This window comes from Cyphomyrmex costatus, unplaced genomic scaffold, assembly GCF_001594065.2.
Source record: "Cyphomyrmex costatus isolate MS0001 unplaced genomic scaffold, Ccosl1.0 scaffold1004, whole genome shotgun sequence".
NCBI classification, from domain to species: domain Eukaryota; kingdom Metazoa; phylum Arthropoda; class Insecta; order Hymenoptera; family Formicidae; genus Cyphomyrmex; species Cyphomyrmex costatus.
Genome location: NW_017274960.1, coordinates 31,118 through 43,891, shown reverse-complemented (window position 1 = coordinate 43,891; position 12,774 = coordinate 31,118). Strand labels below are relative to the sequence as shown.

Here is a 12,774-nt window from a genome sequence, read left to right as displayed (position 1 = left end):
GCGTAACGAGTTACGGGCTCGACCTCGCCTACTATTACACCTTACCCGGCTTCACATGGGATGCCATGTTGAAGCATACAGGTGTAAAATTCGAATTGCTTACAGACATTGACATGGTCATGTTTGTCGAGCGCGGTATACGCGGTAGTCTAAGTCAGTGCTCAAACAGGTACGCGCGAGCCAACAACAAATACATACCGTCGTACGATTTATCGAAACCATCATCGTATTTGATGTACTATGACGTCAACAACCTCTATGGCTGGGCAATGTGTCAACCATTGCCATACGCCGACTTTCGATGGGTCGACGACGTGCAAAACTTCGACTTTTCAACCATCGCGCTAGATTCACCGACGGGTTATATTCTCGAGGTGGACTTGGAGTACCCTCAACATCTCCATGATACTCACACAGACCTACCGTTCTGTCCAACGCGAGAGAAACCACCCGGCAAGCGCGATGACAAGCTCCTCGCGACGTTATGCGATAAGCAGCGTTATGTGATTCATTATCGCAATCTGCAGCAGTGTACTCGTCACGGCCTCCGTATCGCAAACATTCACCGTATATTGCAATTCACGCAATTTCCATGGCTTCGCGATTACATAGAATTAAACACAAAATTTAGAACTTTGGATATTATATAATTTTTTACAATGTCGACACACAAAAATTTTAATTTAATTTTATTACCGTTGGATTTTCCTGGTGAATCATATAGAAAATTTGACATAATTTGTAACACCTATAAAGAAAAAAATTTTTTATTACCATCTCTTAGATTTATGATTGTACATCGACTTTCTAATCATGTATATCATGACGTCAGTTTTTTCTGATGAAGACTCACGGAAGTGGATTAAGACTGTACAAGCGTATCTCTGCGATCTCTGCGAGTGATTTTGTCCATGATTGTTTATCGTCTGAGGAGGGCTCAATCCTGGAGCCGAAACTAGTAGCGCTAAGTTGATTTATATTAATTTTAAGTTAATTTAAGTAGTTCTTCATAGTAATATTTTTATTTTTACGGTTTTTATAATTAAATTTTATTTTATTTTATTACTTGGATTTTTAACATTATATTAAATGAATTTATATTTTGACTCTTACATCGCCCTTGTTATTTATTTATTATTAGAACTTTGGCAAAGAATGATTTTGAGAAAAATTTATATAAACTTATGAATAACGCGGTATTTGGCAAAACCATGGAGAATGTGCGCGATCGCGTTGATATAAAATTGTTAACCAAATGGGAAGGCAGATACGGTGCTAAGGCAATGATCGCGAAACCCAACTTTCACAGTCGTAGCGTTTTCTCGGAGAATCTGGTCGCGATAGAACTGCGTAAGCTCGAGGTGAAGTTCGACAAACCAATATACGTGGGTATGTTCATCCTCGATATATCGAAAACGTGTTTGTATGAATTTCACCACGAATATATGGCACCGCTGTTTCGCGAAAAATGCAAAATTATGTATACCGATACTGATAGTCTCATATATCATGTAGAATGTGACGATGTATATGAAATTATAAAACGTGATATCGATAGATTTGATACTAGCAATTACTCTGTTGACAATCAATATCGTATTCCGCTCGCGAATAAAAAAGTTCCTGGTCTTATGAAAGACGATAACAACGGTGCCATCATGACTGAATTCATCGGGCTTAGAGCGAAAATGTACGCTTTACGTGTGCAAGGACAGAAGGATACGAAAAAGGCAAAGGGTGTCAAAAGTAATGTTGTGGCAAGATCCATAACTTTTGATGATTACACGCGATGCTTAAACGATGCTATTGAAATGACGCGCAGACAATCGTGCATCAGATCGAAATTGCATGAGGTGTATACGATGTCGGAAATGTAAGGGCACGTCAGGAAAGGTGAGCTAAAGGATAGGGGCTAGAGGCAGTAAACGAGGCTTCTTGAATAAACGCACTTTATTACGTCTGTTATCTTTAATCATGTAGGAACGACTGCCGCGTACTCGCGCGTACTCGCGCGTCGTCCTGATCGTGTCTGCGCACTGCGCACGTACAATAGTAACCGATCAAGATATCGAAGAAGGTGGCGCTCGCTTGCAGCGCCACGGCACTCATAGAAACATAAACTAGCTATAATTCAATGGAGACCAGAGATTTCTTACAACTCGGCCATTCTGCAAAACGCATTCGACCCGAATGGTTCTCAAAAGAAACATACCATAGTATTACATAAAACTAAAATTAACTATGTAATATAATTAGCTTACACGCTAGGAATAACATTTATATTGATTGAATAGTTAAAAGTAATATAATATAATATAACAAAATAAGAAAAGTTAAATGAATATTTCTCGATACAATAGAGAAGTTAAGGCACCACTGGTTTTATCCATCGTTTAATCCTATCAGAGGATAAAATAGTATTGTAAGGCCTAGGAGCCAAGTTGAAACCAGGGATGTCTTTTATTACATAACGATTACAGCCTAGAATTTTGTCGATCATGTCCCAGACAGCACACGATGGATATCCATAGTACATCCTTTATGGATATTGAGGATATCCGTGGGACATCCGTTTTACATCCTTCGGATATTCAGTGGACGTCCATAGGACATCAGTTTGCGACGTTGGTGGACATACTAAAAACGTCCCTGACATGTCCGGTGGACGTCCGATGGATATCCGATAACCGTTTTTGATGGACGTGTAAAGGAGCATCCAAATTTGCAATAATATACAGGATAATTTAGTAAATTCAAAAAAGATAAAAAATATATTTTGAATAATCTTTATTAATTCAGTACAGCTTTTTCTGTACAGCTATTTTATTTTTCTTGACGGGTGTGCTAAATCCCTAACTTTTCCTGACTTCACTGACTTCCCTAACTTGTAGCAACCCTGATATACAATATATTAGTCTATATGGATGAGAACAATTATATATATATAAGAACAATTATAATGCTAGAAACAAGAACAATTTTATATAATGCTTGAAATATATGAACATTAAATTAATATGTAGTTATACGTACAATAATCAATTGTTCATATTTCGAGTATTACCTGACACACTTTGGTCACCGTGCAACGTGAGGGCAAGATTCAGTTCTGTACATAGACAAAGTATACTGTCTCGTTTCATTCTCGTTGCGTTTTATAACCTCGCACAAACTCAGTCTTTTAAAAGTAATTAACATCTTATTGCTAATTCGCCATATATATACTTTTTTTCTTAAATGAGTATATCGTACCATACGTATTATAAGCACGGTTTTCTATCAAAATAAATTAAAGTCTTAAAAGGGGATCCTAAAAAGCAATGGGAATGACCAACAATTACACAGTGAACCATATTTTTACAAGAACAATTATAATGCTAGAAACAAGAACAATTATATAATGCTCGAAATATATGAACATTAAATTAATGTAGTTATACAATCAATTGTTGATATTTCGAGCATTACCTGACACACTCTGGTCACCATGCAACGTGAGGGCAAGATTCAGTTCTGTACATAGACAAAGTATACTGTCTCGTTTCATTCTCGTTGCGTTTTATAACCTCGCACAAACTCAGTCATTTAAAAGTGATTAACATCTTATTGCTAACTCGATCCATATACTGTTTTTCTTTAATATTAAGTAAATACGTATATATTATAAGCCGCGATTTTATATCAAACTAAATTAAAGTCTTAAGGGAATCCTAAAGCAATGGGAATGACCATCAATTACAATGAACCATTTTCTCCGAATTGGCGCTTTATAGATGATGAAATTTTTTTACACAATGAAAGTACACACCAAAACTGTATTATTGACCTCGATCAAATTCGGCCGTCGCTTTAGGATCCCCTTAATAATGTTCGTGACAAGTGTGACAAAAACGTAGAAACGTAGGCTACTTTACCTTTTAGGAGACACAAATTGACAGAGTATAACACACTCAAACACAGTTTGCCACACTTAAATGGAACGAAATATGTGAAGTGTGCATTTCGTGTACGAACTTTTAATACCTAACCATAAGATTTGAATTTTGATCTTAAAGACGTTCACCGGCTAATCGATTTCTATACAAAATGCTTTAAATTTAAACTACATATTATTAATATCATTATCGATATATCCTCGAAATTTCAGAAAATTTAGCGGTACCGAATTCGAGTTATTATTATAATTTTCAAAGTTGAAGCTTTTAACATGTAAGATATAGCCCAAGCATACGTAAGATATGCGCTCAAGTGACATTTCAATTCATAGCGACTGTAATATCTATACGATTGTTCTAAAAAAAAATAGGATATGATGCAAGACGATGCTAGAAATAATATAAAAAAAAAACGAGGATCTTTAGCTATGCTGTTGTTGAGTTATCAAAGTTCGAAGTGGTGTATCCGACAGCACTTCGAAGTAAGTCATCGCATGGAAGAAGAGCCGCGTTACTGAGACGGGTCTCCGCTTTTCTCAACACAGCACAGGCTAGTGTGCGTGTATACATACAAGACATCAAACCCCGTTTGCTTGTGCGTGAGTACACTCAACAGAAAAAGTATTGGCATGCATGGGAAGCGGAGTGGGGAGGGACATGTGCTATGCACCGAGAAGCGAGCGAGCAGTAAACTTTTGGCTACAAATAATCGTACAAAGCCGGTGAACGTCCTTAACGGACGCATAAGATTCGATTATTGCAAGGAGTAATTGGAGTGATGTGATAGTGCGTTCTAATATCACTTAATTCATCAAAATCACACTTGAACAGACTTGAAACACACTCTGACTCTCCTCCCAAGCAGAGGCGAAGTGCGTCGATTGAGTTTGAACAAAATTGTAAATGGAAAGCGACGTGTGTCGATTTGTGTCAAGTGTGTTGACTGTGTCTCCTAAAAGGAAAGCAGCCGTAGTAACAAACGTAGTAATAATATTTTGTTTGATTAGAGCTAAAATGCAATTATATTAATAATGAGTCCACTAATTAGAAATATAGGAAATTATTCGAACGACCCCGGTGTCTTTGCAAAGACGTTTGTTTTCCTGACTGAATTCTGAGACTATTTTTCCTTTACAAAAATTTAATCCGACGCTTACTTTTTGAATTATTAAAAGATAAAGTTAGCGAATTACGATCCGCGAACAGAAGGTAAACAGGGGCGGCGCATTCCCGTCCGACGCGAACGAATGAGGAGCATTCATTATTCTTTAATTTAAGTTAATTTGGTTTCACGGTGGTTTCTCTCTCTCTCTCTCTCTCTCTCTCTCTCTCGTTCCAGCTAGCTAATTTTGTCCGACTGTCTCTCTTTTTCGTACTCACTTCTTGACGATTGCGACGATGCTTGCTTGACGAACACAACGGCACGATTCGTACTCCAGTACACGCACATACATACCGATTGCACGACTATTTCAGATTAGAATTATATATATATGACACATAACCCGCGATTTTAGATGTCCCGATCGTTCGTCCTGACGCGCGTATTAACGGCGTGACGACGTCGTGGACGCAGGTGGTTAGCCGGTGTTCGGGCGGTTCTCGCTATTTTCGCGAATATGTAATTCCGCTTTTGAGTAATATTGCAGTCAAAAGTCGGTGCAACACTTTACAAAAATATAACGCGGAAACAAGCACCCGACAAAAAGACACGTGTCCATGCGATCGACACACACAGGTCGAGTGATGCAACAAGACTCAGAGCTAATGGCTGGCAAGAAATAAAAGAGAAATCGGAAGCGGAATTACATATTCAGATGGCGTTGTTGGCATAGATCGAGAGAGCTATGAAATCGGACAACATATGGATATACAAATTTGTCCATTTAGGGATATCCCTAGAGCATCCCTAAATGTATATCCTATGGACAGCTTATAAATGTCCAGGATATCCCGACCAGAAATGGACATGAAACGGATGTCCTTAGGACATCCTGTGCTGTCTGGGGTACGGACCTTTATATGGAGCTTTTAGCTTTTTATCTTCTCCAGGCTTAACAACTGTATCACGAATCTGTACGAATTCACCAATATTGTACACTGAAGGAGTTTTATGACGTTTGTCATAATATAACTTGTTGTAAAGTTTTAAATTATTTGTAGCATCTAGTGCTATTTGTCGGTCAGATTGACGAGTATCTTCTATAGGTACGTCGGACGCAATGATTTTATTTAATAGCTCAACCAGTTTACTATCGGCGTGATTACGCTGATCATAACCCAATAGCAGTTTAGATGGGGACGCTTTAATCGATGTATGAAATGTATTATTTATTACATATTGAATGGTTGGAACAACGTCTGGCCAATCAATAGGATTCTGAATTACTTTTTTAAGACTTGATTTAAGAAATCTATTTGTACGTTCAGCTATACCGTTGGCCCACGGTGCGGCCACCGCTATGCGTCTATGACGAATATTACGATTTTGGAGGAAGGCCTCGAATTCACGTGATGTGAAAGCGGTTCCTCTATCCGACACTATTTCATTTGGATTACCAAAGCAATTAAATAATGGAGTTAAGTGATTAATTACTTCACGCGAACCTGTTGAATGAACCGGGATTAGCCATGTAAATCGTGTAAAGAATCCAAAATAATAAGAATATGCTTTAAACCGCCTTTGGATTCAGTTAATGGACCAAAATGATCTGTGTGTAAAATTTGAAAGGGTATGGTCGCATTTGGAGTTACCTGCAAATCACCTTCACGAATATTAGGCGGAACATTTACAGTAAGGCAAATAAGGCAATTTTCTATATAAATTTTAATTTTACGTCGCATGGACGGAAACCAGTAATGATTTGATAAGCCCTGGTATGTCTTTTCTTCACCACAGTGAGCGGAGTTGTCATGATATACTCTTAAAAGGTTGGGGATCATAGTCTCAGGAACAACAAATTTTGGACGATCATTATTTTTACGATAAACTAGTCCATCGATCAATTCATATTTTTCATGATCAGACTCTTCGAGTTTTTGTGCAATTACACGGATCTGTGGATCGGCTAATTGCTTATATTGAAGCTCAGTTTCGAGAGGTATTTTAGCTATTGAAGCTACAATGCGACTTAACGCATCTACGTGCGACACTTTTTTGTCCACTTCTATGCTCAATTTTGCAAGTATATTCCTGCAAGAGCAGAATCCAACGAGCTATACGCGGATTGATATTAGCTTTATTTATCGCGTGCACTAGAGCATTACAATCCGTAATGACTTTAAATTCTATACCGTAAAAGCAAATATGAAATCTTTCGACTGACCTGACCACTGCTAACATTTCTAACTCAAACGAGTGGTAATGATTTTCAGCATTATTAGTGGCTTGACTGAAGTAGGCTATTGGAGCTAAACCACCAGTTTCTTGTTTTTGCATAAGAATAGCCGCAATTGCTAAATAACTAGCATCAGTATGCAATTCTGTGGCAACTCTGGCCTATAAAGGCGTAACACTGGATAAGCAGATAATTCTGTTTTTAAAATATTGAAAGCTCCTGTACAGTTATCATCAAAAATAAAATAAACGTTTTTTCTAAGCAAATTATGTAAGGGCTTAGCTTTGAGTGCGTAGTTTTGAATAAATTTACGGAAGAAATTAGTCAAACCCAAAAATCTTTGCAATTGCACAGTATTAGTTGGGATAGGAAAATTCTTAACAGCTAAAACATGTCGCTCGCTTAAAGTTATGCCGGACGGAGAAATCATATAACCAAGATACTCCAAAGATTTTTTAAGAAAAAGGCATTTATTAAAGTTTAATTCTAAAGAATATTTTTTCAGGAGCAACATAACTTGTTTTAAAACTGCGAGGTTATCTTCGACCGTAATAGACGGTATTAGAATATCGTCGATATATACTAAGACTTTGTCTTCTCTTATTAAAGGTTGCAAAATATAATTTACTCTTTTTTGGAATTCTGCCGGTGCTTCACAGAATCCAAATGGTTATCTTAAATATTCAAATTGGCCATCCGGTGTGGCCAAAGAAAAATATTTAGTAAAATCCGGATGAATTTTAATTAAGTGGAAACCATCTTTAAGGTCAAGAAGGGTAAATACCTTTTTATCTCCGAGTCGCGTAAGACAATCCTCCATAAGGGGAAATGGGTATTTTTGTTTCTGAACTCGGTCATTTAATGGTCGTAGATCAACACAGAGTCTTGGCGCTCCATTCTTTTTTCTGACTAAAACTACCCGTGCACAATAGGAAGAAGTGCTGGGTTTTATGATTTCTCGTTTTAATAAATCGTCAGTTATTTCACGTATTTGCAAGCGTTCCGCGTGTGCAAAGCGTCTTGGCGCATATGCATATGAAGAATCATTTTTGAGCTATTTTAGCTTTATAATCATCGTCTACGGTTTCAATAGTAGTATTTTTTACTTCTAATATAACGTTATTTAACTTTTGATCAATGTCGAATTCAAAATCGGTTTTATATTCAAAGTTAGACAAATTATTATTTGATTCGGCTACATCTACGGACGCTATTTCATTAAAAAGTTCTACTTTATTTGAATTGTTGTCATAATCTTTGTTATATTTTACCATCAAATTGTTTGATATTAAGAAATCAGTTCCCAAAATTATCTGTGTAGACCAATGAGGTTCTTCTACTAAATTAAATTTTACAGGTAACTCTAAATTAGGTAAGGAAGATAAGTTTATATTTGCATCGCATGTACCAAGAACTTTGATTTCGGTATTACCTAACGATCTAAAATTATCATTATTAGAATTCTCAATAAACTTGAATTGACTCGAAAGAGATTTATAAACTGATAAAAACACGAAAGAGGCTGGACTACCAGTGTCCACCAAGGCGCGAATATTACATTTAATGCCGTTAATACTATTAACTCTTATAAGAGAGCTATCTAATTTTAAAGTTTGAGAAAAATCATGTGACGATGCTGTTGATTTCATGGAGATACATCCCACCTGGTTGGTTGAATCCTTTGCATCTATAACCTTGTGTGATAGGGCGGCTGCCTTGTCCTCCTGGGAACTGGAAACTTGTTTTGCCCGCTCTTTGCGTTGCAATTTGTAACAGTTTGCAATAAACACACGTAACATCCTTGTTGAACTTGTTCTGCTGAGAAGATTTCGTAGGGGATTGCGGTGAACTTTTAAGCTTTTCCTTTTCAATTGGCGGAGGAGAGCTTTTCGTAAGGACGAATCCACATGATGAGGCAATTTTTGACATCTTTTCTAAGAAGTCATCCACGGATGTAGCATCCAAGACGGCTGCTGAACTTTTTAAAGCTAGGCTATTCATGCCATTGATGATAAGTTGAATCTTATCTTGATCGGATAATTGTATACTATGCATCAGTTTAAGTTTTTGCTGAGCATAATTTTGAAACGATTCCTTTGGAAAATTCCATCGACAGGCCTCGATTTTTTGCACTGTTACATGGAAGGGTATGTAACGTTTAAACCTTCGTATGATAGCCTCTTTAAACAAAAACCATGAATTATTGATTAGATTCGTATCACAGTCAAACCATTCGCGAGCTGTTTTGTTAAGCTTGCTTGTGGCTGCTAGGAATGTAATTCCATCAGAAACTTTATGAATGGAGGCTGCACGATCAACTTTGCTGACCCAAATTTCAATATCCTCATCAGACGTTCCGCTAAATGCAGGAATTTGCGATGCTAAGGTTTTGACTACTTGAGGATTGGAAATACCTTCTGTTGATACAGCGTTTAATGAAGATGGCATTCAAATTTAACATCTGACCTGTAGGTAAAGCGTTGCGGTAACAATTGCATAAACTGATTTATCAGGATTTGATTCTGTCGCATCTGCTCAGAAAGTAACTGCAACATTTGGTGATTATCAGTATTTGATGACGCTGAAGTAGTAGCTAAATTGATCAGGTTATCTCCCGTTAAGTGTTGTCTTCGGTTATTAGTGTGGGAAGTGTTCTTTGTTTCATCGACAGAGGGTCTTCCTTTGCCTTCGATAAATGCCATTAATGCATCGATAGCCTGCTCGCGAGTTTTGCTAGCAGGTAGATTGCACATTGCGAGCTCTGCTTGTAGCTCCTCAAAAGTACAGTTATCAAGCTCTTTACGATCCATAACTAGAACCCGCTTATTCACGGCTGATTACAACACAAATAACTTATTGTCCGAAAGCTATTATCAAAGCGATATGACCGCACAGCTGACACCGTGTCGATAATTTATGGATGTCGTCAATAGACGATCTCAGGTGTTTATTTACTGAGATTTCTCTATTGTCCTTGATGGTTAAGTTGATCACGCAGGTACGCGGTCACACGAGGAAAAAAAAGAAGTCAATATGGCTGCCAAAACGGTTAAGAGCCGCTGTTGGCCAAAGAAGGCAATAACACGCCAATCACTTCCTGAACGGCACATAGGGTGCGGTCGAGTTGCCACTACGAATGCTTTGAAGCGTTTCATGTACGGTCATTTAAGGGTTTCGAAACACTTCAATAGCATCAATTACGTCATCGAAACGTCACAGGGTGCGGTCGAGTTGTCACTACGAATGCTTTGAAGCGTTTCATGTACGGTCATTTAAGGGTTTCGAAACACTTCAATAGCATCAATTACGTCATCGAAACGTCACAGATTTCCCTCTCTATTTCGCTTCCAATGCTACAGCCGAAGAGGTAGTACGGCTGAAGCGTTTTTTGAATCTTCGCAAAACGCGGGAAATGCATATGGTTACTTGGTTAAGTAAGGGTGCGTTCCGTTGCACGCATTGAGTGCATAGATCACATCTAATGTGCTGCGCACATTAATATCGTTCCGTTTCGTCAATGTACATGATGCGCGCTTGGAAACGGAACGGCTTCCTATGCGTTTGATGCAAATAAAAAAATGGCTACCATGGATGATAACCTATTAGCCTTATTTTTATTAATAAATAAAAATCACGAAGCTAGTAGCACTAGTGAATCCAGTGAAAGTGAAGATGAAGATGAAGATATACCAATTTTAAATTTAGAATTAAAAACATTATACACAATATTAATTATTGGTGAATCACGGGGAGAGATGGTGTTTGCGAATAAACTGGATTATGTGGAACGAGTTATTCCTAGTTATTCAAGAATAATATTTAAAGAACATTTTCGGTGAATAATGTATATAATTATATCTTTGTATAAAAAAAATAAGAACATGAAATGAAATTTTTCTCAATGTAATATCATAATCTAAGGAAAGAGTTTATATTTACAATTATACATACATCATTATATAATTGTTTTTATTACCTATTTTAAATTAATTTTTATTAATTGGATTTCTCTATTTTAGAATGTTTCCTGAAACATTTCAAATGGTGCTGGGAATAATTGGTCCAGGATTACGTGCTATTAATGATACAACTGGTACAAGAATAATGTCTGAGGAAAAACAATTACTTATTGCCATCTGGTTTATGGCTACACCTGATTCTTACAGGTATGTTTGATATATGTATATTCTGTTCTTTATATTAAAAACATAGCAAAATATGTATATATATATATATATGACGTAAAATATCATTTAAATTTATTTTCGCATTATTTTATTACAGCATTATTTTATTCACATGGCACATTGTTGTTACAGATCTGTAGCTACGAAATTTGGAGTAGGCAAAGCAACTGCATTTCGAGCACTGAGACGTGTTACATATGCTCTCCATTGTATTGCACCTCGATTTATTACATGGCCAAGAGGTCAGATTGCCGTAAATGTAATGGAACGATTTGAAAGATCTTGCGGCTTTCCCAATGTAATTGGAGCTATTGATGGGACACATATAAAAATTCGAGCTCCTTCTGAAGATGCAAACTCATACGTAAATCGAAAAGGTTTTCATTCTATTAACGTGCAAGTAGTATGTGATTCTCGTAGTCTTTTTACACATGTATATCCACAGGTTGGATCTGTCCACGACTCTCGAGTCTTTCGAAGCTCGGCAGTAGCCCGTTTTGTTGAATTGGAATTTGAAGAATATTTTCCAAATGATTCACATATTATCGGAGATGCTGCATATAGCATTCATCCTCATGTAATGGTGCCTTTTCGAAATAATGGGCATTTAACAAATCGGCAAAAAAATTTAAATTATTGTTTGTCATCTACGAGAATGGCAATTGAACGTGCTATAGGATCGCTGAAAATGCGCTTTAGAATACTTCTGGACTGTTTAACAGACATTAAAAAAGTTCCAGAATTCATTTTAGCATGCTGTGTGTTATATAATATTTGCCTACTCCAAAATGATGAGATGCCTATGGGTATACAGTTCGCATACAACGAAGATGTTGATTTTAACGGTCATGGCAATGCAGTAGAATTAGGAAAAGAAAAGCGAAACAGAATTATGAATGCGCTACAAATGAAAATATAATTAAGATAATAATAAGTGAAACTAAAGTTAGATAAGAATGTGAAAATAAATGATTTTTAAAAACCGTGTTAAAATAGATATTTTTTATTTCATACTAACATACAAATATATATTATATATTAATATTGCATAAGAGATCATATTTCAATACCTTTGAATACTGATATATCACATTTAAGTATCAATGCACGTACAATTACAGTAACGATAAATGTTTTTATTTCTTATTTGCTAAAGTTTGCATGACATCAAGTAACGATTTTTGTATTTGTATGTTATCGTTATGCATTTGTTCGCGCTCTTTCTTTCTTTCTTGGTATCTTGCTTGTCTTTCTTCTTCTCTTTTCTTCTTTTCTTCGTCTCGCTGTTTTTTATCATTTTCCTTTTTACACTTC

General features: G+C 36.7%; 2 protein-coding genes across 2 annotated transcripts; both read left to right on the top strand.

Annotated features, from left to right (window-relative positions):
* Window positions 1-1,211: 1,211 nt before the first annotated feature.
* Window positions 1,212-1,877, top strand: LOC108772361 (uncharacterized). Its single transcript, XM_018537884.1, has one exon. It carries the CDS (start codon window positions 1,212-1,214, stop codon window positions 1,875-1,877), a length of 666 nt encoding a protein of 221 aa, XP_018393386.1.
* Window positions 1,878-10,250: 8,373 nt separating this feature from the next.
* On the top strand, window positions 10,251-12,379 carry LOC108772351 (putative nuclease HARBI1). The gene is made up of 4 exons (XM_018537876.1): window positions 10,251-10,348; window positions 11,293-11,439; window positions 11,593-11,824; window positions 11,906-12,379. Exons 1-4 carry the CDS (start codon window positions 10,251-10,253, stop codon window positions 12,377-12,379), a joined length of 951 nt encoding a protein of 316 aa, XP_018393378.1.
* Window positions 12,380-12,774: the final 395 nt, after the last annotated feature.

Excerpts from the sequence above, each read along its gene's own strand:
- LOC108772361 (XM_018537884.1), top strand. The coding sequence starts at position 1,212 with ATGGAGAATGTGCGCGATCGCGTTGATATAAAATTGTTAACCAAATGG.
- LOC108772351 (XM_018537876.1), top strand. The coding sequence starts at position 10,251 with ATGGTTAAGTTGATCACGCAGGTACGCGGTCACACGAGGAAAAAAAAG. Across the intron at positions 10,349-11,292 it reads GCCGCTGTTGGCCAAAGAAG|AATGTTTCCTGAAACATTTC; the intron begins GCAATAACACGC and ends TCTCTATTTTAG. Across the intron at positions 11,825-11,905 it reads CTGAAGATGCAAACTCATAC|GTTGGATCTGTCCACGACTC; the intron begins GTAAATCGAAAA and ends GTATATCCACAG.